At 46.0% G+C, this 26,438-nt stretch overlaps 1 protein-coding gene across 2 annotated transcripts in view; it reads left to right on the forward strand.

The window, feature by feature from the left end:
* cd226 (CD226 molecule) overlaps window positions 1-26,438 on the forward strand; it is a 72,742-nt gene that overhangs the window by 13,746 nt on the left and 32,558 nt on the right. The window contains exons 2-4 of one of the 2 annotated variants that reach the window (XM_085993437.1): window positions 7,973-8,305; window positions 17,920-18,258; window positions 21,012-21,092. In XM_085993437.1, coding sequence (XP_085849563.1) covers window positions 7,973-8,305; window positions 17,920-18,258; window positions 21,012-21,092 — 753 coding nt within the window. The remainder of the gene's footprint in view (window positions 1-7,972; window positions 8,306-17,919; window positions 18,259-21,011; window positions 21,093-26,438) is intronic. The other variant, XM_085993438.1, reaches the window with a different exon arrangement.

Here is a 26,438-nt window from a genome sequence, read left to right on the forward strand (position 1 = left end):
GGGGGGGGAGAGCGTGGAGGGGGGAAGGGGGACAGCGTGGAGGGGGGAGAGCGTGGGGGGAGAACGTGGAGGGGGAGGGGGGAGGGAGAGGGGGAGAGCGTGAAGGGGGGAGGGGGGAGAGCGTGGCGGGGGAGAGTGTGGAGGGGGAGAGTGTGGAGGGGAGATGGGGAGAGCATTGAGGGGGGAGAGGGGGAGAGTGGAGGGGAGAGTGTGGAGGGGGAGAGGGGGGAGAGTGTGGAGGGGAGAGGGGGGAGAGTGTGGAGGGGAGAGGGGGGAGAGTGTGGAGGGGGAGAGGGGGAGAGTGTGGAGGGGGAGAGGGGGGAAGAGTGTGGAGGGGGAGAGGGGGGAAGAGTGTGGAGGGGGAGAGGGGGGAAGAGTGTGGAGGGGGAGAGGGGGGAGAGTGGAGGGGAGAGGGGGAGAGTGTGGAAGGGAGAGGGGGAGAGAGGGGAGAGGGGGGAGAGTGTGGAGGGGAGAGGGGGGAGAGTATGGAGGGGAGAGGGGGGAGAGTGTGGAGGGGAGAGGGGGGAGAGTGTGGAGGGGAGAGGGGGAGAGTGTGGAGGGGAGAGGGGGAGAGTGTGGAGGGGAGAGGGGGAGAGTGTGGAGGGGAGAGGGGGAGAGTGTGGAGGGGAGAGGGGGAGAGTGTGGAGTGGAGAGGGGGGAGAGTGTAGAGGGGAGAGGGGGGAGAGTGTAGGGGGGGAGAGTGTGGAAGGGAGTGGGGGGAGAGTGTGGAGGGGAGTGGGGGGAGAGTGTGGAGGGGAGAGGGGGAGAGTGTGGAGGGGAGAGGGGGGAGAGTGTGGAGGGGAGAGGGGGGAGAGTGTGGCGGGGAGAGGGGGGAGAGTGTGGAGGGGAGAGGGGGTAGAGTGTGGGGGGGAGAGTGTGGAGGGGAGAGGGGGGAGAGTGTGGAGGGGAGAGGGGGGAGAGTGTGGAGGGGAGAGGGGGGAGAGTGTGGAGGGGAGAGGGGGGAGAGTGCGGAGGGGAGAGGGGGGAGAGTGTGGAGGGGAGTGGGGGAGAGTGGAGGGGATTGGGGGGAGAGTGTGGAGGGGAGTGGGGGGAGAGTGTGGAGGGGAGTGGGGGGAGAGTGTGGAGGGGAGAGGGGGGAGAGTGTGGAGGGGAGAGGGGGGAGAGTGTGGAGGGGAGTGGGGGGAGAGTGTGGAGGGGAGAGGGGGAGAGTGTGGAGGGGAGAGGGGGGAGAGTGTGGAGGGGAGAGGGGGGAGAGTGTGGAGGGGAGAGGGGGGAGAGTGTGGAGGGGAGAGGGGGGAGAGTGTGGAGGGGAGACGGGGGAGAGTGTGGAGGGGAGAGAGAGGGGGGAGAGTGTGGAGGGGAGAGTGAGGGGTAGAGTGGAGGGGAGAGGGGGGTGAGTGTGGAGGGGAGAGGGGGATGAGTGTGGAGGGGAGAGTGAGGGGGGTGAGTGTGGAGGGGAGAGGGGGTGAGTGTGGAGGGGAGAGGGGGGTGAGTGTGGAGGGGAGAGGGGGATGAGTGTGGAGGGGAGAGGGGGGTGAGTGTGGAGGGGAGAGGGGGATGAGTGTGGAGGGGAGAGGGGGTGAGTGTGGAGGGGAGAGGGGGGTGAGTGTGGAGGGGAGAGGGGGTGAGTGTGGAGGGGAGAGTGAGGGGGGTGAGTGTGGAGGGGAGAGGGGGGAGAGTGTGGAGGGGAGAGGGGGGAGAGTGTGGAGGGGAGAGGGGGGAGAGTGTGGAGGGGAGAGGGGGGAGAGTGTGGAGGGGAGTGGGGGAGAGTGGAGGGGATTGGGGGGAGAGTGTGGAGGGGAGTGGGGGAGAGTGTGGAGGGGAGTGGGGGGGAGTGTGGAGGGGAGAGGGGGGAGAGTGTGGAGGGGAGAGGGGGGAGAGTGTGGAGGGGAGTGGGGGGAGAGTGTGGAGGGGAGAGGGGGAGAGTGTGGAGGGGAGAGGGGGGAGAGTGTGGAGGGGAGAGGGGGGAGAGTGTGGAGGGGAGAGGGGGGAGAGTGTGGAGGGGAGACGGGGGAGAGTGTGGAGGGGAGAGAGAGGGGGGAGAGTGTGGGGGGGAGAGTGTGGAGGGGAGACGGGGGAGAGTGTGGAGGGGAGAGAGAGGGGGGAGAGTGTGGAGGGGAGAGTGAGGGGTAGAGTGGAGGGGAGAGGGGGGTGAGTGTGGAGGGGAGAGGGGGATGAGTGTGGAGGGGAGAGTGAGGGGGGTGAGTGTGGAGGGGAGAGGGGGGTGAGTGTGGAGGGGAGAGGGGGGTGAGTGTGGAGGGGAGAGGGGGGTGAGTGTTGGAGGGGAGAGGGGGATGAGTGTGGAGGGGAGAGGGGGGTGAGTGTGGAGGGGAGAGGGGGTGAGTGTGGAGGGGAGAGGGGGATGAGTGTGGAGGGGAGAGGGGGGTGAGTGTGGAGGGGAGAGGGGGGTGAGTGTGGAGGGGAGAGGGGGTGAGTGTGGAGGGGAGAGTGAGGGGGGTGAGTGTGGAGGGAGAGTGAGGGGGTGAGTGTGGAGGGGAGAGGGGGGTGAGTGTGGAGGGGAGAGGGGGATGAGTGTGGAGGGGAGAGTGAGGGGGGTGAGTGTGGAGGGGAGAGGGGGGTGAGTGTGGAGGGGAGAGTGAGGGGGTGAGTGTGGAGGGGAGAGGGGGGTGAGTGTGGAGGGGAGAGGGGGATGAGTGTGGAGGGGAGAGGGGGGTGAGTGTGGAGGGAGAGGGGGTGAGTGTGGAGGGGAGAGGGGGATGAGTGTGGAGGGGAGAGGGGGGTGAGTGTGGAGGGGAGAGGGGGGTGAGTGTGGAGGGGAGAGGGGGTGAGTGTGGAGGGAGAGGGGGAGAGGGGGAGAGTGTGGAGGGGAGAGTGAGGGGGGTGAGTGTGGAGGGGAGAGGGAGGTGAGTGTGGAGGGGAGATGGGGGTGAGTGTGGAGGGGAGAGGGGGGTGAGTGTGGAGGGGAGAGGGGGTGAGTGTGGAGGGGAGATTGTGGAGGGGAGAGGGGGAGAATATGGAGGGGAGAGGGGGGAGAGCGTGGAGGGGAGGGGGGAGAGAGAAGTTAAATTATGAGAGTAAACTGGCAAGAAAGACTGATACCTGGGATGGCAGGAATGACGTATGAAGAGAGATTGAGTCAATTAGGCTTATATTCGCTAGAGTTTAGAAGAATGAGAGCAGATCTCATTAAATCTTATAAAATTCTAACAGGACTCGGACAGACTAGATGCAGGAAGGATGTTCCTGATGGCGGGGGAGTCCAGAACCAGGGGTCACAGTCTAAGGATAAGGGGTAAGCCATTTGGGACTGAGATGAGGAGGAATTTCTTTACCCAGAGAGTGGTGAACCTGTGGAATTCTCTACCACAGAAGGCAGTTGAGGCCTTTCTTATATTTCTTAAGGCTAAAGGGATCAAGGGATATGGGGAGAAAGCAGGGACAGGGTACTGAATTTGGATGATCAGCCATGAATTCATTAAATGGCGGAGCAGGCTCGAGGGGCCGAATGGCCTACTCCTGCTCCTATCTTCTATGTTTCTAAAACAGATAGTAAAAGCTTCTACAGGTATATAAAAAGTAAGAGAGTAGCTAAAGTAAACATTGGTCCCTCAGAGGATGAGACTGGGGAATTAATAATGGGGAATGGGGAAATGGCAGAGACTCTGAACAAATATTTTGTATCTGTCTTCACGGTAGAAGACACTAACAACATCCCAATAATGGATAATCAAGGGGTCACAGGGAGTGGGGAACTAAAGACTATCACTAAGGAAAAAGTACTTGGTAAAATAATGGGACTAAAAGATGACAAGTCCCCTGGACCAGATGGCCTGCATCCCAGGGTCTTAAAAGAAGTGCTGCAGAGATAGTGGATGCATTGGTTGCAATATACCAAAGTTCCCTGGACTCTGGAGAGGTCCCAGCAAATTGGAAAACCGCAAATGTAACACCCCTATTTAAAAAAGGAGGGAGACAAAGCAGGAAACTATCGACCAGTTAGCCTAACATCTGCCGTTGGGAAAATGCTGGAGGCCTTCATTAAGGAAGCAGTAGCAGGGTATTTGGAAAATCATAATGCAGTCACGCAGAGTCAGCATGGTTTTAGGAAAGGGAAATCATGTTTAACAAATTTGCTGGAGTTCTTTGAGGATGTAACAAGCAGGGTGGACAAGGGTGAGCCAGTAGATGTGGTGTATTTGGATTTCCAGAAGGCACTCGATAAGGTGCCACATAAAAGGTTACTGTGTAAGATAAGAGCTCACGGAATTGGGGGTAATATATTAGCATGGATAGAGAATTGGCTAACTAATAGAAAGCAGAGAGTCGGGATAAGTGGGTAATTTTCTGGTTGGCAAATGGTAACTAGTGGGGTGCCACAAGGATCGGTGCTAGAGCCTCAACTATTTACAATCTACATTAATGACTTGGATGAAGGGACCGAGTGTAATGTAGCCAAGTTTGTGGATGATACAAAGATAGGTGGGAAAGCAAGTTGTGCTGAGGACTCAAAGAATCTGCAAAGGGATATCAGGCTAAGTGAGTGGGCAAACATTTGGCAGATGGAGTATAATGTGGGGAAGTGCGAAAGTTATCCACTTTGGCAGGAAAAATAAAAACAAATTATTATTTAAATGGAGGTAGATTACAAAATGCTACAGTTCAGAGGGATCTGGGGGTCCTTGTGCATGAAACACAAGAAGTTAGCATGCAGGTACAGCAAGTAATCAAAAAGGCAAATGGAATGCTGGCCTTTATTGCAAGGGGGTTGGAGTATAAAAGCAGGGAAGTCCTGCTACAACTGTACAGGGCGTTGGTGAGACCACACCTTGAGTACTGCATACAGTTTTGGTCTCCTTATTTAAAGAAGGATATACTTGCATTGGAGGCAATTCAGAGACGATTCACTAGGTTTATACCAGAGATGAGGGGGTTGACTTATGAGGAAAGGTTGAGCAGGTTGGGCCTATACTCATTGGAATTTAGAAGAATGAGAGGTGATCTTATTGAAACATTTGAGATACTGAGGGAGCTCGACAAGGTAGATGCAGAGAGGATGTTCCCCCTCGTGGGGAAATCTAGAACTCGGGGTCACAGTTTCAGAATAAGGGGTCACCCTTTTAGAACTGAGATGAGGAGGAATTTCTTCTCTCAGAGGGTCGTAAATCTGTGGAATTCTGTGCCCAAGAGAGCCGTGGATGCTGGGTCATTAAATACATTTAAGGTGGAGATAGACAGATTTTGCAAGATAAGGGAGTGAAGGGTTATGGGGAGCGGGCAGGGAAGTCGCTTTGAGCCCAAGATCAGCCATGATCTTATTGAATGGCGGAGCAGGCTCGAGGGACCAAGTGGCCTATTCCTGCTCCTATTTCTTATGTTCTTATGAACCCACAACCTTCTGACTTAGAGGTGAGGGTGCTACCAACTGAGCCACTGGCTGTCATTTAAACATGACAGTTAAGCATGACGGAAGTAGCATGATGGGAGGTAGTAATTAAGCGTTACTTCCTGGAAGTGCTCACTACGTGCAAAACTTTTAATATGTTACAGTTATGCACATAGATATTTTGCAGAAAGCATAATCTCAGCAGCTCAGGTACAAGAAATGACATGAGAATACCAGTATTGATAAATCCAGAGCTCACCATTTACCTGCAATGTCACAGTGAAATATAACTCTTCCATCTCCACCACCAATTATTTTTTTACATTTCGATGGTGCCCTTTTAAGGCCTTCCCAATTTTGGCATGAAAAGTTTAGCAAACCTTTCAAAATGTGCAGCCTGTATACTGTTGCCAATTACAGTAATTAAACTACTGTACTTACATAGGGAACAGAAACTAATTTTTTGACACTCAGTCATAATTTCTGTTATTTCAAAGGAGTTTTTTGTTATTTCAAAGAAACTTCCTGTCTTGTTAAAAACATTTCTCACCCCACTTTGAGGTCACATTTCCCCTTTGCTTTAATTTGCAGCTAAACCTCAATGGACATGTTTCCACCCATCAACCCACCCCCCACCACCCCCCCCATACTGCTGTTCTGATTCAGAAACACCAGCCTCTGGTGTAAAGTACAGTGACAGACATAGAATCAGAGAATGGTTACAGCACGGAAGAAGGCCGCCCGTGCCGGCTCTCTGCAAGAGCACCTCAGCTAGTCCCACTCCCCGCCTTTTCCCCGTAGCCCTGCAAATTCTTTTCCTTCTTATACACTTATCCAACTCCCTTTTGAAAGCCATGATTGAGTCTGCCTCCACCACCCTTTCAGGCAGTGCATTCCTGATCCAAACCACTCACTGAGTAAAAAGGTTTTTCCTCATGTCACCTTTGGTGCTTCTGCCAATCACCTTAAACCTGTGTCCTCTGGTTCTCGACCCTTCTGCCAATGGGAACAGTTTCTCTCTATCTACTCTGTCCAGACCCCTCATGATTTTGAACACCTCTATCAAATCTCCTCTCAATCTTCTCTGCTCTAAGGAGAACAACCCCAGTTTCTCCAGTCTATCTACATAACTAAAGTCCATCATCCCTGGAATCATTTTACGTAAATCTTTTCTGCACCCTCTCTAAGGCCTTCACACCCTTCCTAAAGTGCGGTGCCCAGAATTGGACACAATACTCCAGTTGAAGTCGAACCAGTGTTTTATGCAGGTTCATCATAATTTCCACGCTTTTGTACTCCATACCTCTATTTATGAAGCCCAGGATCCCAAATGCTTTTTTAGCTGCTTTCTCAACCTGCCCTGCCACCTTCAACGATTTGTGCACATATACCCCTAGGTCTCTCTGTTCATGCACCCCCTTTAGGATTGTACCCTTTAGTTTATATTTCCTCTCTTCAATCTTTTTACCAAAATGTCTCACTTTGCACATTACTGTGTTAAATTTCATCTGCCACGTGTCCGCCCATTCCACCAGCCTGTCTATGTCCTCTTGAAGTCTATCACTATCCTCCTCACTGTTCACTATACTTCCAAGTTTTGTATGTATTGCCATACTGTCACTGTAAACTTTGTACAACAGTTGATGTGTATGAGGAAATAAGGAAAAATCTGTTCCGTTTGATCATAGAATAGATTTAACGTTATGTTCTCCTGACTCTTGTGGGTAATTTGAAAATTAATTATAAGATTTAGATTCTAAACAGGAGCTTGGACATGGGTAACCCGATGGTAGAGTGGGTTCGCATATTGTCCTTCTACCAATATAATCTAGGTTTGAGTTTAGCCAATGACTATGGTTTGAAATTCTCCTCCGTTGGCTGTCAGTGTCATAATATATAATTTTATGTAAAGTGAAATGATACTCAATTCCTTTCCCTATGAGTATGGGTGAGCAGTGCAAAAATGCAGGTGGTTTGGCTCTAATTGGCAATCTTACTCAGAAAATCGCAAATGCAGTGGTCTGGAATAAAAAATACTTGCAGAAAATTACTTGACTAGATAATGCAGACCATGACAAGCTATGTCACCTTGTCCAGAACAGCAGAACCAAAGGACATGGCCTGAGCTTGAAGGGAGATAAATTCAGAAGTAATCTGTGGAAACAATATTTCAGTGAGTGAGTGTACAGGCGCTCTAGGGAGATGGAAGCAGTTAGTATTGATTCATTCAAATGCAAATGAGATAGATTTCTTTCAGAAAATAACATTTTGGGATACAGTATTTGAGTAATTTGAGACATGCTATGTGGTGAGTGCAGCATGCTCGGAAGGAACAGGTGACTTTGGACCTTTGGTACCCAAAGCTCTCCATTACTGGATGCTTCCTTGTGTCATTTCTGAGTCTGTTGAAGACTAATTGGTCAAGATTGATTGCTACCAATAGAAGGCGAACTCGATGCACCTAAGTCTGTTTTTGTCAAACGATTCCTATGTTTCTATGTTCCTATGAGGCTCCCTCTTGGAATGAAGTAGAAAACCATAACTCTGCCTCTGGCCCGTGATATATCTGACCTGGTAACGCTCAATGGTGACATTTTGTAGCATGTATTATGAATACTATGCTTTGCAGCTTTCCTGCAGTAAACTTCTAAAATCTTGATATTTCAGATGTGACTTGTGAGGGATACCAGAATGTGGACTCTGCAGTTAAACTCCAGGATGTAGTCATGCTGAGATGTGCATATCCTCAGAACAACAAAATGATCCAGTTGTCCTGGGAGAAGCTCGTTGATGGTGTGAAGCACAACATTGCTGTGTTTAACCCCAAACTTGGGGAGCACATTTTCTTTCCATACAACCAAAGTGTTACATTTCTCTCATCATCCATCAATGGAGATATTATGTTCAGTGCAACAGCTGCAGATGAAGGCACCTATCAATGTTCCATTAACACTTTTCCTAGTGGAATGTTGCTGAAACAAATTGCAATAATGAACCCAGGTAAGAGACTATACTTCAAACTATAGGACCAAATGAGTTTACAGCACTGAAAGGGGCTTATTTGGTCCATCATGTCTGTGCCAATTCTTTGCTAGAGCAACCCAAAACTAATTCCACTGCCTAGCTCTCTCCCCATTCTTCTTCTTAGGCAGCCCCTCGGAACCGAGGATGACTTGCTTCCACATTAAAAATGAGTTCGCAGGTGACTGATTAGTCCAATGCGGAACTTACTGTCTCTGTCACAGGTGGGGCAGACGGTGGTTGAAGGGGCGGGTGGGTGGGGTGCTTGGGTTGACGTGCACTCCTTACGCTGCCTGCGCTTGGCTTCCGCTTGCTCCCAGCGAAGAGACTCGAGGTGTTCAGCACCTTCCCAGATGCTTCTCCTCCACTTTGTGCAGCCTTGGGCCAGGGACTCCCAGGTGTCGTGGGGATGTTACACTTTTTCAAGGAGGCTTTGAGGGTGTCCTTGAAGCGTTTCCTCTGCCCACCTGGGACTCTCTTGCCGTGCCGGAGCTCCGAGTAGAGCACTTGTTTTGGGAGTCTCATATCGGGCATGTGGACAATGTGACCCGTCCATCGGAGCTGATCGAGCATGGTCAAAGCTTCGATGCTGGGGATGTTGGCCTGAGCAAGAACACTGACGTTGGTGCACCTATCCTGCCAATGGATTTGCAGGATCTTGCGGAGGCAGCATTGGTGGTACCTCTCCAGTGCTTTGAGGTGCCTGCTGTACATAGTCCATGTCTCTGAGGCATACAGCAGGGTGGGTATCACTGCTGCTCTGTAGACCATGAGCTTAGTTGCCGGGTTTGAGGTCCTGGTTTTCAAACACTCTCTTCCTCAGGCGACCGAAGGCTGCACTGGCACACTGAAGGTGGTGTTGGACTTCATCGTCGACGTCTGCCCTTGTTGACATACCCCTGTATATTCAACTGCTTCAAATATTTATCCAATTATCCCTCAAAAGTTGCAATGGTCTGTGCCTCAACCATTCCCTTTGGCAAAACATTCTATGCACTAACAATCCTCAGTTTAAGGATTTTTTTTTTCCTTAACCTCTCTCCTACCTCTCTTGCTAACTATTTTAAATTGATGACCCCTCGTAACTGAGGAGATAGTCTTTCTCTCTTAATTCCATCAACACCCTTCATAATTTTAGAAACCTGTATTAAATCTCCTCTTAGCCTTCCTAGCTCCAGTAGAAATGGTTCCAGTCTTTCGAGTCTTTCATCATAACTATGGTTTCCCATCCTGTTTTAATTCTGATGAACCTACACTGTGCGCTCTTTGTGGCTTTGGTTTCCTTTCTATGAAGGGATGCACAAAACTGCACACGGTACCTGATCTGTGGCCTAACCAATGTTTTGTACAAATTTATCATTATGTCTTTATTCTGGTGGTCTATGTTCCTATTTACAAAACTGAAAATACGGTTGGCCATTTTAATAGTTTTATCTAGCTGCACTCGCACTTTCCGGAAATTATGTATTTAAACCTAGAGGGATGTCTGTACAGCCACACTCTTCAGTGTCTTTTTGATCAGTGTATGCTCTCATTTCTTGACTTTCCTCTTAAAAGGTATTGTCTCATACACATCCACATTAAATTGAATCATCCACCTACATGTTCATACCTTCAACCTGTTTCTATTTCCCTGAAGTCTTTTAAACATAGAAACATAGAAGATAGGAGCAGGGGTAGGCCATTTGGCCCCGCTAGCCTGCTCCGCCATTCAATGCAATTATGGCTGATCATCCAAGTTCAGTACCCGGTCCCTGCTTTCTCCCCATACCCTTTGATCCCTTTAGCCTTAAGAAATATATCCAACTCCTTCTTGAATATATTTAATGAATTGGACTCTACTGCCTTCTGTGGTAGAGAATTCCACAGGTTCACCACTCTCTGGGTGAATAAATTCCTCCTCATTTCTGTCCTAAAAGGCCTACCCCTTATCCTTAGACTGTGACCCCTGGTTCTGGATTCCCCGACCATCGGGAACATTCTCCCTGCACCTAGTCTGTCCAGTCCTGCCAGAATTTTATAAGTTTCAATGAGATCCCCTCTCATTCTTCTAAACTCCAGCGAGTACAAGCCCAATCGACCCAATCTCTCCTCATACATCATTCCTGCCATCCCAGGTATCAGCCTAGTGAATCTTCGCTGAACTCCTTCCATGGCAAGAATATCCTTCCTCAGATAAGGCGACCAAAACTGCACACAATACTCAAGATGTGGTCTCACCAAGGCCCTGTACAACATACCATTTGCCTTCTTAACCTGCATGCTTACCTTCAGCGACTGGTGCACAAGGACACCCAGGTCTTGTTGCACTTCCCCATCTCCCAATCTATTGCCATTCAGATAATAATCTGCCTTCCTGTTTTTGACACCAAAGTGGATAACCTCACATTTATCCACGTTATATTGCATCTGCCATGCTTCTGCCCAATCACCCAACCTGTCCAAATCATCCTGTAGTTTCTCAGCATCCTCCTCACAGCACACACGCCCACCCAGCTTTGTGTCGTCTGCAAATTTGGAGATATTACATCTAGTTTCCTTGTCCAGATCATTAAAATATATTGTGAATAGCTGGGGTCCAAGGACCGATCCCTGCGGTACCCCACTAGTCACTGCCTGCCACTCGGAAAAAGACCCATTTATTCCAACTCTTTGCTTTCTGTCTGCCAACCAGTTCTCTATCCAAGCCAATACCTTGCCCCCAAACCCATGTGCCTTAACTTTACACGCTAATCTCTTATGTGGGACCTTATCGAAAGCCTTCTGAAAGTCCAAATACACCACATCTACTGGTTCTCCCTTATCTATTTTATTAGTTACATCCTCAAAAAATTCCAGTAGATTAGTCAAGCACGATTTACCTTTTGTAAATCCATGTTGACTTTGTCCGATCCTGTCACTGTTTTCCAAGTGCTCTGCTATTTCATCTTTTATAATGGACTCTAGCATTTTCCCCACTACCGATGTCAGGCTTACCAGTCTGTAATTCCCCGTTTTCTCTCTACCACCTTTTTTGAATAGTGGGGTAACATTAGCTACCCTCCAATCCATGTGTACTGTTCCAGATTCCATCGAATGTTGGATAGATGATCAGCAATGCATCTACTATTTCTAGGGCCACTTGCTTAAGTACCCTAGGATGTAGATTATCAGGCCCTGGGGATTTATCGGCCTTCAATCCCATCAATTTCCCTAACACCATTTTCCTACAAATACTGATTTCTTTCAGTTCCTCCCTTTCATCAGACCCTATGTTCCCCGACATTTCCAGGAGGTTATTTGTGTCCTCCTTTGTGAAGACAGAATCAAAATATGTATTTAATTGGTCTGCCATTTCTTTTTTCCCCATTATAAATTCCCCTGATTCTGACTGCAAGGGACCTACGCTTGACTTCACCAATCTTTTTCTCTTCACATATCTATAGAAGCTTTTACAGTCAGTTTTTATGTTCCCTGCAAGCTTACTCTCATATTCTATTTTCCCTTTCCTAATTAATCCCTTTGTCCTCCTTTGTTGAATCCTAAACTGCTCCCAATCCTCTGGATTACTGCTTTTTTTGGCCAATTTTTATGTCCTCTCCTTGGATCTTATGCTATCCCTAATTTCCCCCGTTAGCCACGGTTGAGTCACCTTTTTTGTTTTATTTTTATGCCAAACAGGGATGAACAAATTCTGTGGTTCATCCATGTGGCCTTTGAGTGACATTCCCCAATCAATCCTATCCAATTCGCGCCTGAGACCATCGTAGTTTCCTTTATTTAAATTCAGGACCCTAGTCTCTGAGTCAACTACTTCATTCTCCATCTTAATGAAGAATTCGATCATATTATGATCGCTCCGACCCAAGGGGCCTCGTACAACAAGATTGCTAATTAATCCTTTCTCGTTACTTAATACCCAGTCTAAGATGGCTTGCTCTCTGGTTGGTTCCTCGACATATTGGTCCAGGAAACCATCCCGTAAACACTCCAGGAATTCCTCCTCCACAGTATTGTTACTAATTTGGTTAGCCCAATCTATATGTAGATTAAAGTCACCCATGATGACTGCTGTGCCCTTTTTGCATGCTTCTCTAATTTCCCTTTTAATGCCATCCCCAACCTCTGCATTACTGTTTGGAGGTCTATATACCACTCCCACTAACGTTTTCTGCTCCTTGGTATTTCTCAGTTCTACCCATACAGATTCCACATCATCAGAGCCAATATCCTTCCTTACAATTGTGTTAATCCCTTCTTTAACCAGTAATGCTACCCCACCTCCCTTTCCTTTTTGCCTATCTTTCCTGAATATTGAATAAAGTCCTCCTCAGTGCTGGTCAAACTCCATACTTCCATGTCATTAACAAATTTCAATTGTGCTATCTATACTCTAGCCCAAACCATCTGTAAACCAAAAACAAATATGGAGCCATGACCACCAGGTCAGAGAATGTGGAGTCAGGGGATAAGTAGCAGAATGGATAGCTAGCTGGCTTCAAGACAGAAAGCAGAAAGTAGGGGTAAAGGGTAGCTATTCACAGTGGCAGAAGGTGGGTGGTGGTGTTCCACAAGGATCAGTGCTGGGATCACTGTTGTTCACAATTTACATTAACAATTTAGACTTTGCAATCAAAAACACAATTTCTAAATTTGTGGGTGACACCAAATATAGGGGGGATAGTCAATACTGAGGAGCACGGCAACAAATTGCAGGAGGACATTAATAAACTTGCAGAATGGGCATATAATTGGCAAATTGAGTTCAACACAGATAAATGTGAGGTATAACATTTTGGTAGGAAGAATAGGGAGGTCACTTATTACTTGGAGAGTGCGAGTCTAGGTGGGGTAGAGAAACAAAGGGATCTCGGAGTACAAATACACAAATCACTAAAAGTTGTGACACAGGTTAGCAAGGCCATAAAAAAAACAAACCAAGCACTAGGGTTTATTCTTAGAGGTATAGAATTGAAAAGTAGGGAAGTTATGCTAAACCTGTATTGAACCTTGGTTAGACCAAACTAGAGTACTGTGTACAGTTCTGGTCGCCATATTCTAAAAAGGATATAGAGGCACTGGAGAGGGTACAGAGAAGATTTACAAGGATGATACCAGAAATGCAAGGGTATACATATCAGGAAAGAATGAACAGGCTAGGTCTCTTTTCTCTTGAAAAAAGAAGGGTGACCTAATGGAGGTCTTTAAAATTATGAAAGGTTTTCATATAGTGGATACAGGGAGAATGTTTCCACTTGTGGGGAAGAGCATAACTAGAGGCCATCAAAATAAGATAGTCACCAAGAAATCCAATAGGGAATTCAGAAGAAACTTCTTTACCCAGAGAGTGATGAGAATGTGGAACTTGCTCCCACAGGGAGTGGTTGAAGCGAAAAGTACAGATGCATTTAAGAGGAAGCTAGGCAAGCATATGAGGGAGAAGGGAATAGAGGGTTATGCTGATAGATTTAGATGAGGAAAGACGGGAGGAGGCTCGAGTGGAGCATAAACACCAGCATGGACTGGTTGGGCCGAATGGCCTGGTTGTGTGCCGTATATCCTATGTAATCCTATGTAATTCCAACCCTTCTTCAATCCATGCAATGTCCATTTGCCCTAACTCTCTGTTTCCTGTCCATTCACCAATGTTCTATCAATGCTACTACATTTCTTCTTATACCAAGTTTCTTTAGAGACACCTTATCAAACGCCTTATGAAAATTGATAAACACTACATCTACTGCATTCTCTTTATCTGTGCAATCAGTCACCTCTTCAAAACACTCTATTAAATTTGTCAAACATTGCCTTTAACAAATCCACGCTAGCTGTCCTTGATTAGCCCATGCATTTCTAAATGCTCAATCCCATAACTGACGTTAGATTAACTGGTCTATAGTTATTCAGTTTGGATAACTATAGACAACTGTCTGTTCTGGACCAGAAACATTACATAAGTTACTCTTCAGTGCCATGGTACAATTTGCACATTTAAAGAGGGTTGAAAAATTGTGGCCAGAGCCTCTGCTATCTCCTCTTTGATTTCTTTCAACAGCCTGTGTTGTGCGCCATCAGTGACTGTCCAGCTTGAGTTTAGCTAATTTAGTTTAGAACCAGTTCCTTTTCTACAGTTATCTTTAACAGTTGTCCCATATCCCCCTCTTGTGCACCTACATTTTCACTCCCCCTATCATTTATAAAATCTCTGAAATACCATCCCCAATTAGAAGCCCTCCTTTATCCCTGAGCACTATTACCCTCGCTTTAAATATTCTTTCACTTTTTAAAAATTGCTTATCATTTCCTTTTATAATCCCTTCTCACCTTTTTTCATAGTCCCTTTAGGACCATCTAATCTCCCTGTCCACCTTTCCACTACACTTGCTACATTCTGTATCATTTTCTTTGGTATTGTTTGCCCTAATTTTATCATAGGCGTCCCTGTTAAGTTCATTTACACTGCTTTACTGTAGAACAGCACACCCGTGAAATCACAACCGTACTGGATATTATAACTTAATTAAGAGGATGTCTCTGAGATGATGGAGCTTGTAACATGCAAGTGGTCATAAATTATATGTATGTTATTTTTTAGTGACTGCAGGAAACTTTCGATTAACCGCCCCCTAAATAACCGGAACGCTCTATCCATCGGCAAAATTCAGGAGTCGGTTCAGATAACTTTTATTACTTTTTTTTACTCCATTTGTTGCTGTGCAAGGGTGTAGCTGAAGCTGTTGCTAAGCTACAGAGATGCTTGCAACTTGTGCCGATTGTTTTGAAGCTGTTAAGCAACAGGGTTTGTTGCTTTATACGGAGCTCTGAGCTCCATATCTTTTACTATAGCGTTCGGTTATCCGGAATTGTTGATGAACCGGCACCACGTCGGTCCCGTCCGTGCCGGATACCAGAAAGTTTCCTGTAAATACAACACCCTTCATGTATATTACAATGTGGTACTGAGTTATACAGATCAGCAGATTTCTCGTCTTGTTCTGATCTTAGCCAAGGCGCCGTTTGGTGTCTTGCAATAAGCCTCAACACTCCTGGGCTTGGGAGATGAAAAATGAACCAGAGTTCATTTGAGTTCATTTCAAATGAACCCAAATTAGGAAATGAGTAAGTGTGAATGTTGAGTGGCAGCAGGGATGAAGCTGTAATGACCTCCACCGTCACATAGCTGAGAAGACCAATTCCTGTATGCCTGTTAGTTTTGGTTCCTGATTTGAGTCATTGTGTTAGAACACATTCTTGGCAGCTATTTAAGTTCCATTGTTTTAGTTATATATAGAGCTTGACTACTTAATGAATCTACCGAGTTGTGTCAGGCTGACTTTTGAGTGTTTCATTCTGCTTAAAATAGGAACATACTCTGCAGTCAGTAATTGGTATGCTGGACTCTGCAGGGATCAATACATATGATAATCCCATTGTCCCTTTCAATACAAATTTGGATTGTTTATTTCTCCAGCATGTTATTGATTCCCTTCAGCAGTGTAAAGCTCAGTCCAATAGACTCCAGAAGTGTCTTCTCCATCCATTTTAATTTCTTTCCCCTTCACCTAGTTTTAGTTCCACAATATATAAGCCATTTATCACTCAAACCCTCCATGGCCTCGCCCCTCCCTATCTCTGTAATCGCCTCCAGCCCCACAACCCCCCCGAAATGTCTGTGCGCCTCTAATTCTGCCCTCTTGAGCATCCCTGATTATAATCGCTCCACCATTGGTGGCTGTGCCTTCTGTTGCCTCGGCCCTAAGCTCTGGAATTCCCTCCCTAAACCTCTCCACCTCTCTACCTCTCTTTCCTCCATTATGGCACTCCTTAAAACCTACCTCTTTGATCAAACTTTTGGTCATCTGCCCTAATTTCTCCTTATGTGGCTCAGTGTCAAATTTTTGTCTTATAATACTCCTGTGAAGTGCCTTGGGATGTTGTACTATGTTAAAGGCACTATATAAATACAAGTTGTTGTTATGATACAGACATTAATCTGTTCATTTTAAACAGGCTAAAACATAGCAGACAGTTGACTTGTGCATATTAACAGATACAATTAAATAGTGCACAGGGGAAAATAAAGCCATATAAAATATAATCACAATCAACTGGAGAAGTAAGTAATAACTAATCTATCCATATCTTAAAGAACTCTTATGCCGTACGTACTTTCTAGCTGTAAATTGATCATGGAAATTGCCCATGTAAACTTGTCACAGTGTAATGGCAGTGGTAACACTAACGCCTCAGTTCTGCATCTCCCAGCTCCTTGGCCTGTACTATAGAGAAACTCCTACACTCCAACCAACTCTACTTTTCTGCTCCCCAAATTGCTGTCATTTTTGCTATTTAACCATAAATAATAATATCAAATCAAGATATAATAAAAATAAACAGAGAATATATGACTTCAAAATGGGGAACTGAATTACATCTCTATGCCTTGGTCCGGTTATGGTCCACCCTCTAACCTTGCTTCATCTGAAGATGACCCTTGGTGCAATGGCATGAGAGGCCAACCAATATACATTATATGAATTTACATTGGAGCTGCAGTAAATAGTGAGACACATGAATGAAACTAACCAGAAAGATGTGACAGGGGATCAAATAAGCTGCAGCAAACGAAAGTGGACAAACATGTCGAGGGGAAGGTGAAATCATCTATCGACACACAAATATTCCATAGACGTACGTAGATGTCTGTGAGATGTGAAGAATAATCTTTGAAAACAAAAAAGCGACATGATTGTGTGTAAAGTATGAGGGTAGAATTTCTGTGGTGTCCCCCCAACCCACCAGAAGGAACATCAGGAGAACTTGGGAAAAATGGCACAAATGGATGATTTTATCCAGGGGTGGGTGTCTTACTGATCTCCCATTGAATTTATGGCAGTGGATCGGGAGACGCCTGAGGAAATTTCAGTCGAAGATATTTACTATTAAATATAATAGAAATTTAAATATATGTTTACAGACAAATATTCAGAGCTTTCAAAGTAAGAAAAAAGACCAGTCTAACAGGTACAAACAGTCATTAGAAGCCACAAATGCTTCTTCTTTCAGTGGAAGGAGAGATCTGTGAAGGTTTGAAAGACTGGGCTTCTTGATACACATTTGTTGAGGGAATTACCTGTACTGCTATCTGTTGAGGCAATTATTACTAATATAATCTATATATGGTGTTACTGTAACCTTGATGTTGAACCAATAAGTAGTCGTGCCGGACAAGCCATTGGAAATACCAAAATGGTTTCCACTCTTTCTCATTAATTGACACCAATAGGCAAGTTAGTGATGTCAGCAGGGAATAATGGAGCATGTTGTGGGCTGAAAATGATTGAACTTGCCTGTTGGTGCCATCGCTGAGAAGCCCACGCGTACCGAATCTGTGTTCTTTTCAAATTCACATCTATTTGATCCCCGTTCTCCACTAGAAAATATCTATAAAATATATTCAAATCCAAGGATACAGTAAAAGAACTATTAACCACAGTCTGGGGACGAGGAACTGAAACACTCTTGCTCACTTCAAGCCCACTCAGAATTTGAACACTATTGCCACTGTCACCAAATTGTGTTGTATTAATTGCTGTCTTTAAATGTTTTTAAAGAAAAGTTTTCCAGAAGTCAGGCAGCAGACACTCACGTGCAACTCATACCAGGGAACAATGTGACCTTATTCTGTGGGCATCCGAATGGGGACAATGTTGCACAGGTGACATGGAAACGAGTGACTGAAGAAGAAAGAAACATGATTGTTAACATCATACATTCACAAACATTCATTGGCTATGACTACCGAGGAAGAATCCAATTTAACTACTTGCCCTCTGAAAACATCAGTCTGACCATACAGAATGTGACAACAAACGATGTGGGAATGTATTGCTGTCACGTTGCCACGAATAAGGAAAACTGGACCAAAGTCTTTGATGTTGGTGAGGAAGGAGGTAAGATAGTTATGTGCTAATATAATTGACTCTATTTTTATCCTATTTTGAAATCTTTTTTGCCTTCCTATATCTCCTCTGTGGCAAGGATGATTCCAGAGGCTAATTGTGATTTCCGGCTCTAATTTATGAAAGGTCCCCGTAGTACTGAACTCGTTTTCATTAGAGAAAAGAAGAATGATGAAAGATGTGATCCAGATTTTTTAAGTGTTGAGAGGCACAGAGATATAAGCACATCATTTAACTTGGACTGTAAATTTAGAACCAGAGGGCACGAGAATAAAATTTAAATGCCTCAAGTGCGATGAGAGATGTTAGAAGACTTTTTTCCCCACACATTAGCAGATAGGTGGAATAGGATTGAAGGTTAAAGGGTAAGTACAGACAAAGATAATCAAATACTCCACGGAGCATGAAGGGTCCCTGTGCTGCTAGGATCAGCCTGGGTTGAATGGTGGAGACATGGGAATGGATGGATAGTCTGAAATTTTGCTTTATTACCTTTGGAAGTCAGGGAGAAATTTTTTGTGGACTTTTCTCTCAGGAGGTAGCACAAGTCCATGATAGAGTAGATTGTTCAGGGTCTGTGGGAGGAACATGTTTGTTGGACAGAAAGGCCTTTCGTCATTCCATGCTTAATGAGTCTGTTGTTATTTTCCTCCCCCTTCCTTTTAGGCCTATGTGGCACACAGTGAGAGGAGGACCAGATATGCAGGACCCGGACCTTTTACAATACTGGCCTCTTATCAGCCTCTTAGAAGCGTGTGTGAGTGGCACAGGTCAACTGCCTTCCACTTTCCCTCGTCTCCACTAGATCTCATAACTCACTTATGTTTAAATTTTCCGCTCAGTGCATCGTTTAAAAAAAAATTCCAACATTGTTTATAGAATTTCATAAGAGTCAAGTATCCCACCAATGCATAGAAAATGCACCACAGGAATACATTCACTGCTAGACTATTCCTCAGTGTGGTTAGTAGCTCCAGTGATAATTAGTTATTTCTTTGTATGTAGTTCCTTTAAATAGCCTTAGCAGATTTTGTGCTTCCCTGTCCTAGAAACAATCAAACTTCTTTGCAAATTGCCCACTTTAATATCCATTCAACACATTGTTCAACAGACCTTCATGCCTGTCAGTTCTCAATCAAAAATTAAATAAAACGTTATACTTCCTGAAAAAATATATAAGAGCAGAGTTTAGTGACTTGACACATGGTGCAGACATATTCTATGTAATGATTTGTTGTACATCATATCAGGAGAAGGGATAGAATGCGGGTCAACGCATAATCATTGCCAACTGATTAAAATTTAGAATGTATTTGTCATATTATCCCAAATCCAACATCTTGCTCTTAAGCTTAAATATTGTCAAGTTTTAACATAGACAGACTGTCCAGTGAGTTACTTTTCAGCAAAGCCATCCGTTATAAGTATAACTGCCGCCCCTCACCCAGTCCCACCTCCGTTAAAACCGGAAGTGTTCAGGTTGGAACCTACCACCCGACCCCAACCCTTCTGTTTTTTGCAGTTAAAATCCCAAAAGGGTTTAGGATTGGCCTTGTTGTCACATGGCATTGTTACTGTGGTGCTCAATATAATAAAACTATCTTTAAAGAAACTGCTTTGACTTGGAAGAGGAAAATATTTTTACAATCCTGTCACTGTGCCACTAAATGTGTCAGGGGTGACCATGAAGCCTAAGCAGCACCTGAATATTTATTGTCGGAGATTGTGCCATTTCAAGAGTTTGCTGAGGGACGCTGAAAGAACGCAGTTTATTTTAAACCACCATCACCGTTGTATGTATTTCAAATTACTGATTGTGCCTCTGTTTGTGCTTCTGTGAATCAGTTTATTTGTAAATATATCTGGACGCTAGTTTAGCCTGTTACAAAATGGACCAATGGTGTGAATATTTTACATCTACTCAAGTGACAAGTGGGGATCCTCGGTATTAACCAGCAACAATTCACTGTGATCAGGGTTAATTGTTGGACCTGGATTACGCTCAGAGTGACAGAGAATAAATTTGGGTGTCAGCTTGTAAGATGGGTGGTCTGCTTATGGAAACTGCCATCAAGCTATTTCTCGGCGATAAAGGGTGTTGGAAAAAGCCTGAAATGTAAGAACGCTATACGGTTAGATTGAACAGGGCCTTGTAACCTCAGGTTGTGGTGCTAGTAGAACTCATCACAACCACGCTTAGAACAAAGCGAGTCACTATCAGCAGGAAAATCAGACTCTTCAACACGCTCTGCTTCTATGTTTTGCTACAGCTTTCAGTGAGAAAATATTTGACCTTTCGTTTTGCTTTGATGTAGTAAAGTGCTTCATAGCAAATATCAGTAAATATGTTCCTTTTTTACATTGTTTATAAATATCAGCTTGCTATTCTTCTAAAAGATCCTGTGATATATTTTATATTGTTGCCTTTGTTTGAACGTACTCAGGCCATCTGACTGACTATATTTTATTTCCACTGACATAGTTTGGGCTCAGTGGTGTTTTACTTCAGAGGAAGACTCACTCAACGTGTGGTTGGTGGTGAGAGACAGATTTACATTGACATTTGTAGTCAATGTTTGACAGGCAGTCTGATCAGATTATAAAGAAAGATTATTAACTTAACTAACCCTTGCATCTTCTGCTTTGCTCCTCTAACAATATAGACTTATTTGTTCTGGCTTGTAATTAGGCCCATCATTTTGGATAGAATAGTTACCAGTTCCACTGTTTTCCTTTCATACAAGAGCAGTCAGATGCCCCACCACCAAGAATACAAGACACGTCCCAAGTACTTACTGAAGGACAGACCTACCCAGCAAAGGCAGGTGAGTCCACTGCAGAGAGATACCCCTACCTATAAAGTTTATAGGTTGGTATCGAATGTATTACATCGCTATGTCACTGGCATAGATATATGTGTTGGAGAAATGCAGCATACAAATTGTAATGTCTGAGGATCAATAATACTCAGACTGCAGGAGAACAATAAAACAGGTATTTACTGAACAGGGAGTAATTCAAGACTGAAATACAGAAGCCTGCTATGGCTTTATATACAGGGGTGGTCACTGCCGGTACTGCAGTATAGAATCAGTTCTTCTCTTAAAGGCACATACACAACAATTCCTCCCCTTTTAGATAAACAGTACATAACATTCATTTAACAACTAAATAATAACTAATTACAATTTTCTCTGTACTATGTACATCAACTGAAATAATCATTTATAAGTTCAGTCTTTGAGGAGGCTTCCTGATCCTGACTGGATAGCGCCTTTCTCGAGTATCCTGTTCTTGCGGCGGAGTTGATTCTGGCTCATTGTCATTGGTTGGTTCGTCAGCTTCCAATACCACTGCTTCTGAGGTAGATGCAGTCTGTACTTCGGGTTGATTACCAGGTGCACCTGCTCGTGGTATGGGTTTGGCTTGTTCCTGTGACTCTAGAATCTGGTCAGCACGGCGTCTCACGATGCTCTCTCCAACGTCCACTGTGTACATCAGTGGTCCCTGCTGTGTGCATATCGTTCCTGGCTACCATTTTTCTGTTCAGTAGTCGCGGGCCAAGACTGGTTGCCCTATCTTGAAGCTCCTGGTTGGCTTCTCATTTATGTGCTGGAATTGCTTATCCTCAACATCTCGTCTTATGTTTGGTTTGAGCAAATCCAGGCAACATCTTAGCCTTCGGTTGAAGAACATTATGGCTGGAGCTTGGTTGGTGACTGCATGTGTCGCATTCCGGTAAGCAAACAAGAAATTATCCACCTTGTGTTGTAGTGGTATGTCGTCATTATGCATTGCCTTTATGGCCTCTTTAAAGGTCTGAACAAACCTCTCAGCCAATCCATTTGTGGCTGGATGATATGGGGCAGATGTGTAATGCTTCACCCCATTATTCCTCAGAAACCTCCAGAAATCCTCGGACACAAACTGTGGCCCATTGTCGGAGCAAATCTGTTCTGGCAAGCCATTCCTGGCGAAGATGGTCCGTAGGACTGCAATAGTTTTCTCCGTGGTGGTGGAGGACATTTTGATGACCTCTGGCCATTTCGAATGGGCGTCCACAGTGATTGGAACATTGATTTTGCTGGTCCATTTATGGACTCAATGTGTACCCGTTGCCATGGAGATGAGGGCCACTCCCATGGATGTAGCGGGGCCTGTGGTGGAGCGTTTTGGACCTTCTGGCATCCTGTGCATCTCTTGGTCATATCCTCAATTTCTTTATCGATTCCCAGCCACCATACAAACGCCCTGGCTAGGCTCTTCATTTTTACCCCTCCCAGATGACCCTCATGAAGCTCATTGAGCACTCTATCTCTCAACTTGGGTGGAATTACCACTCGGGATCCACACATCAAGGTCCCCCGGCACACTGACAGCTGTTCTCTCCTTGGCAAGAATGCTGGAACACCTCGACTGGGGAGCCAGGCCCAGCTCTCCACAGCCTCCCCTGCAACTCTCCGATGGATCCCTGGGCGGTTGCCCGCGGTCGACGCCCGCCGTTCTGACTTCGACCTCCAAGAAGCTTCTCTTCAGGGAAAAGATCCCCGTGAGGTGATGCAGTACTGCAGGAGAGTTCAAACCTGCCCGTCGCCAGTGTAATGTCCGAGGATCAATAATACTCAGACTGCAGGAGAACAATAAAACAGGTAGTGGTTAGCACTGTTGCCTCACAGCGCCAGGGACCCAGGTTCAAATCCGGCCTCGGGTCACTGTGCAGAGTTTGCACATTCTCCCCGTGTTTGCGTGGGTTTCCTCCGGGTGCTCTGGTTTCCTCCCACAGTCCAAAGATGTGCAGGTTAGGTTGATTGGCCATGGTAAAAAAAAAAAAATTGGCCCTTAGTGTTTGGGGGGATTAAATACGCGGGGTTACGGGGATAGGGCTTGTGTGGGATGGCTGTCGGTGTAGGGACCGGGTGCTAGGGTTTGGATGATCAGCCATGATCTCGTTGAATGGCGGAGCAGGCTCGAAGGGCTGAATGGCCTACTCCTGCTCCTATCTTCTATGTTTCTATGTATTTACTGAACAGGGAGTAATTCAAGACTGAAATACAGAAGCCTGCTATGGCTTTATATACAGGGGTGGTCACTGCCGGTACTGCAGTATAGAATCAGTTCTTCTCTTAAAGGCACATACACAACACAAATGATGTTAGATTCCACTTTGTTTGAACATAACACCTGACTTGGCAGGAAAGATCGAAATCTGTTGTGCATAGTATAGGCAAGACATGTCCATAGGGCAGTGGATGAGCAGATATATCCCATATTAAAAATACAGCATTCTCAATGGTCACAGGAAAATAAGCCTATAAGAAGAGATGTATATTTCTAATATACATAATGGACATAAAGCATCGAATTACATAAAATCTACAGCAGAGAAACAGGCCATTTGGTGCAACTGGCCTGTGCCGGTGTTTTTATTCTCCTCCCACTCTAATTACCTCTTTCAACTCTGCCAGCTCCACCCCCCCACACCCCCCCCCTCCCCACCACCCCCTGGCCGTGTCCCTCTATTCCCATCAAGCCTCCCCTTAAATGCATTGTAGTGTATGTGCCTTTAAGTCAGAACTACTTTTTACAGCTCCTGTATACTGTAGTACCGGCAGTGACCACACTGGTATATAAGCTGTGCGCATGCCTCTGTACCCCAGTCTAGAGATTACCCTCCTCCAGTAAAGACCTGTTATTTGTTAATGTACAGCATCCGTGTGATTATTTATCCACTGAACCATGGATCTAACAGTGGCGACGAGTGTCGATTCGAATCTACCTGCAACATAAAAAAAAAAATAGTCGAGTCCAGGAACACAGGCGTTGACCACGAGCAAACGCCCAGCAGTCAGGCAGAGATCCAACTTCGCTGGGGAGGCTGTGGAGAGCCAGGCTTGGTTCCCCAGCCACAACGAGCAGTAAGAGACCGACGACCGGTCCAGAGCAGACCCTTCCCGAGCAGCGGCGGCTGGAGCCGACCGACAGCAGAGAGAGAGCCGAGCAGCGTCGACGGGGTAAGAAAGAGGGTGAAGAGAGCAGGGTGCAGCCGAGGGTTGATCACCGAGCGGCGTCGAGAAAAAATGCTGCAAACCGGAGAGAGAGAGGGTAAGAAACAGCCGGGTTCTAGACTGAGCGGCGTCGACAAATATCAAGAGAAGAACGCGCAGAGCACAGCCAGGGATCACGGGCTGATCAGGGTCCGCGGGGCGAAGCAAGGGGAGACGCCATTGAGCTGCGGAGAAGCAGAGAGAGCGCGGGAGACACCATTGAGCCGCGGAGAAGCAGGGAGAGCGCAGGAGGTGTCATTGAGCCACGGAGAAGAAGGAAGAGTGCGGGAGACGCCATTTTGCGAAGCCGCAGCGGAGAAGACGGGCGAGCGCGGGAAGGAAGGAAAGCACGGGAGACGCCATTTTGTGCCAGCGGAGAAGAAGGGGAAACGCGGGAGGCGCCATTGGTGATAGTTAACGCACAACCAAGGATGCCGAAGAGTGGCAGTATCTCTACATTCGACAATGAAGTCGAAGATTGGGCGACATATGTGGAACGTATTGAGGTGTACTGCAGGGCGAATGAAGTGCCAGATGCTAATAAAGCACTGGTTCTGTTAAATTCCATGGGTGCAAAACTTATGGGGTACTGCAAAATCTAATAACCACAGAGAAGCCGGTAAACAAGAATTTTGAAAGCATAGTAGAAATCCTACAGGACCACTTAAACCCCACACCGCTGCTGATAGCAGAACGATTTAAGTTCCATAAAAGGAACCAACACAAAGACGAAAGCAATGCTGAGTACCTAACGGAACTGCGCAAGCTATCGAAACACTGCCAGTTTGGAGCGGGACTAGCAGACGCGTTAAGGGACAAGTTTGTGTGTGGGCTACAAAGTGAAGGAACCCAGAAACGGCTTCTATCAGAAAAGGACCTTACGCTGGACAAAGCTTTCAGTATGGCAGTATCACACGAAGCAGCCGCAAGGGGCGCTGCAGAGATACAATGGAGACCGCAAGATTATGGCACCAATGAAATGACCTATGGAACAGGGAAGTGCTATTGCTGCGGCAGAACAACACATGACCAGAAAAATTGTTGGTTCAAGGACCAAGTGTGCAGACAGTGTGGGAAAGCAGGACACACAGCAAGAGTCTGCAGGTCTGGGAAGAAAACCAACAGTAAGAAATCTCCACAGGAGAAGTACAAAAAGGTACACCAGGTGATGGACAGTGGTTCAGACAAACAGAAAAGTGACACAGACTCCGGAAGCAAGGAGCTGGGTTGTCTGAAACTACATAATGTAACCGAAATGGAGGATCACCAGACTATCTGGGTTACACTCAAGATAGACGGAGTCCAAGTGGAAATGGAATTGGACACAGGGTCAGCTCTAACAGTCATAAATCAAAGAGACTACCAGCGGCTATTTTCACACATACACTTGAAAGCTACAGAGATTGTCTTGAAGATGTGTACGGGGCAAGAAGTCTACCCCAAAGGGAAAGTAAGGGTGAAAGTGACATATAAAGGTCAGGAAATACCTAAAATGGATATATATGTATTGCTAAATGGAGGACCACCACTGCTAGGACGTGAATGGATCCGAAAGATACAATTAGATTGGCATTCCTACAGGCACTGAAGGCTGAGGCCAAAAAGGATGACTACGTCACACCTGGACGACTGTCAAAAATGCTAACTGACGCAAAGGAAGTGTTCCAGGAGGGACTAGGAACACTAAAAGGAATAACAGCAGCAATTAAAATAGAGGAAAATGCAAGCCCAAAGTTTCTGAAGGCCAGACCAGTGCCTTATGCGATCAGACCAGCGGTTGAAGCAGAGCTGGAAGGGTTGGAACGTTCAGGAGTACTGTCCAAAGTGGACTGGAGCGAGTGGGCTACACCCATCGTTCCTGTAATGAAGAGGTCGTTGAGTAATACGCCTGGGGAACCAAAGAAGGTCCGCATCTGTGGGGATTTTAAGGTGACAGTGAACCCAGTCCTTCACACGGTGCAATATCCGCTTCCACGAATTGAGGATATTTTTGCCTCGCTATCTGGTGGTAAATGCTTCACCAAAATTGATCTAGTCCAGGCGTACTTGCAAATGGAGGTAGAAGAAGCTTCGAAACATTACCTTACGATCAACACCCATAAAGGTCTCTATCAATACAACCGGCTG

This window comes from Somniosus microcephalus, chromosome 7, assembly GCF_052327205.1.
Source record: "Somniosus microcephalus isolate GS21.2 chromosome 7, FLI_Smic_1.0, whole genome shotgun sequence".
NCBI lineage: Eukaryota > Metazoa > Chordata > Chondrichthyes > Squaliformes > Somniosidae > Somniosus > Somniosus microcephalus.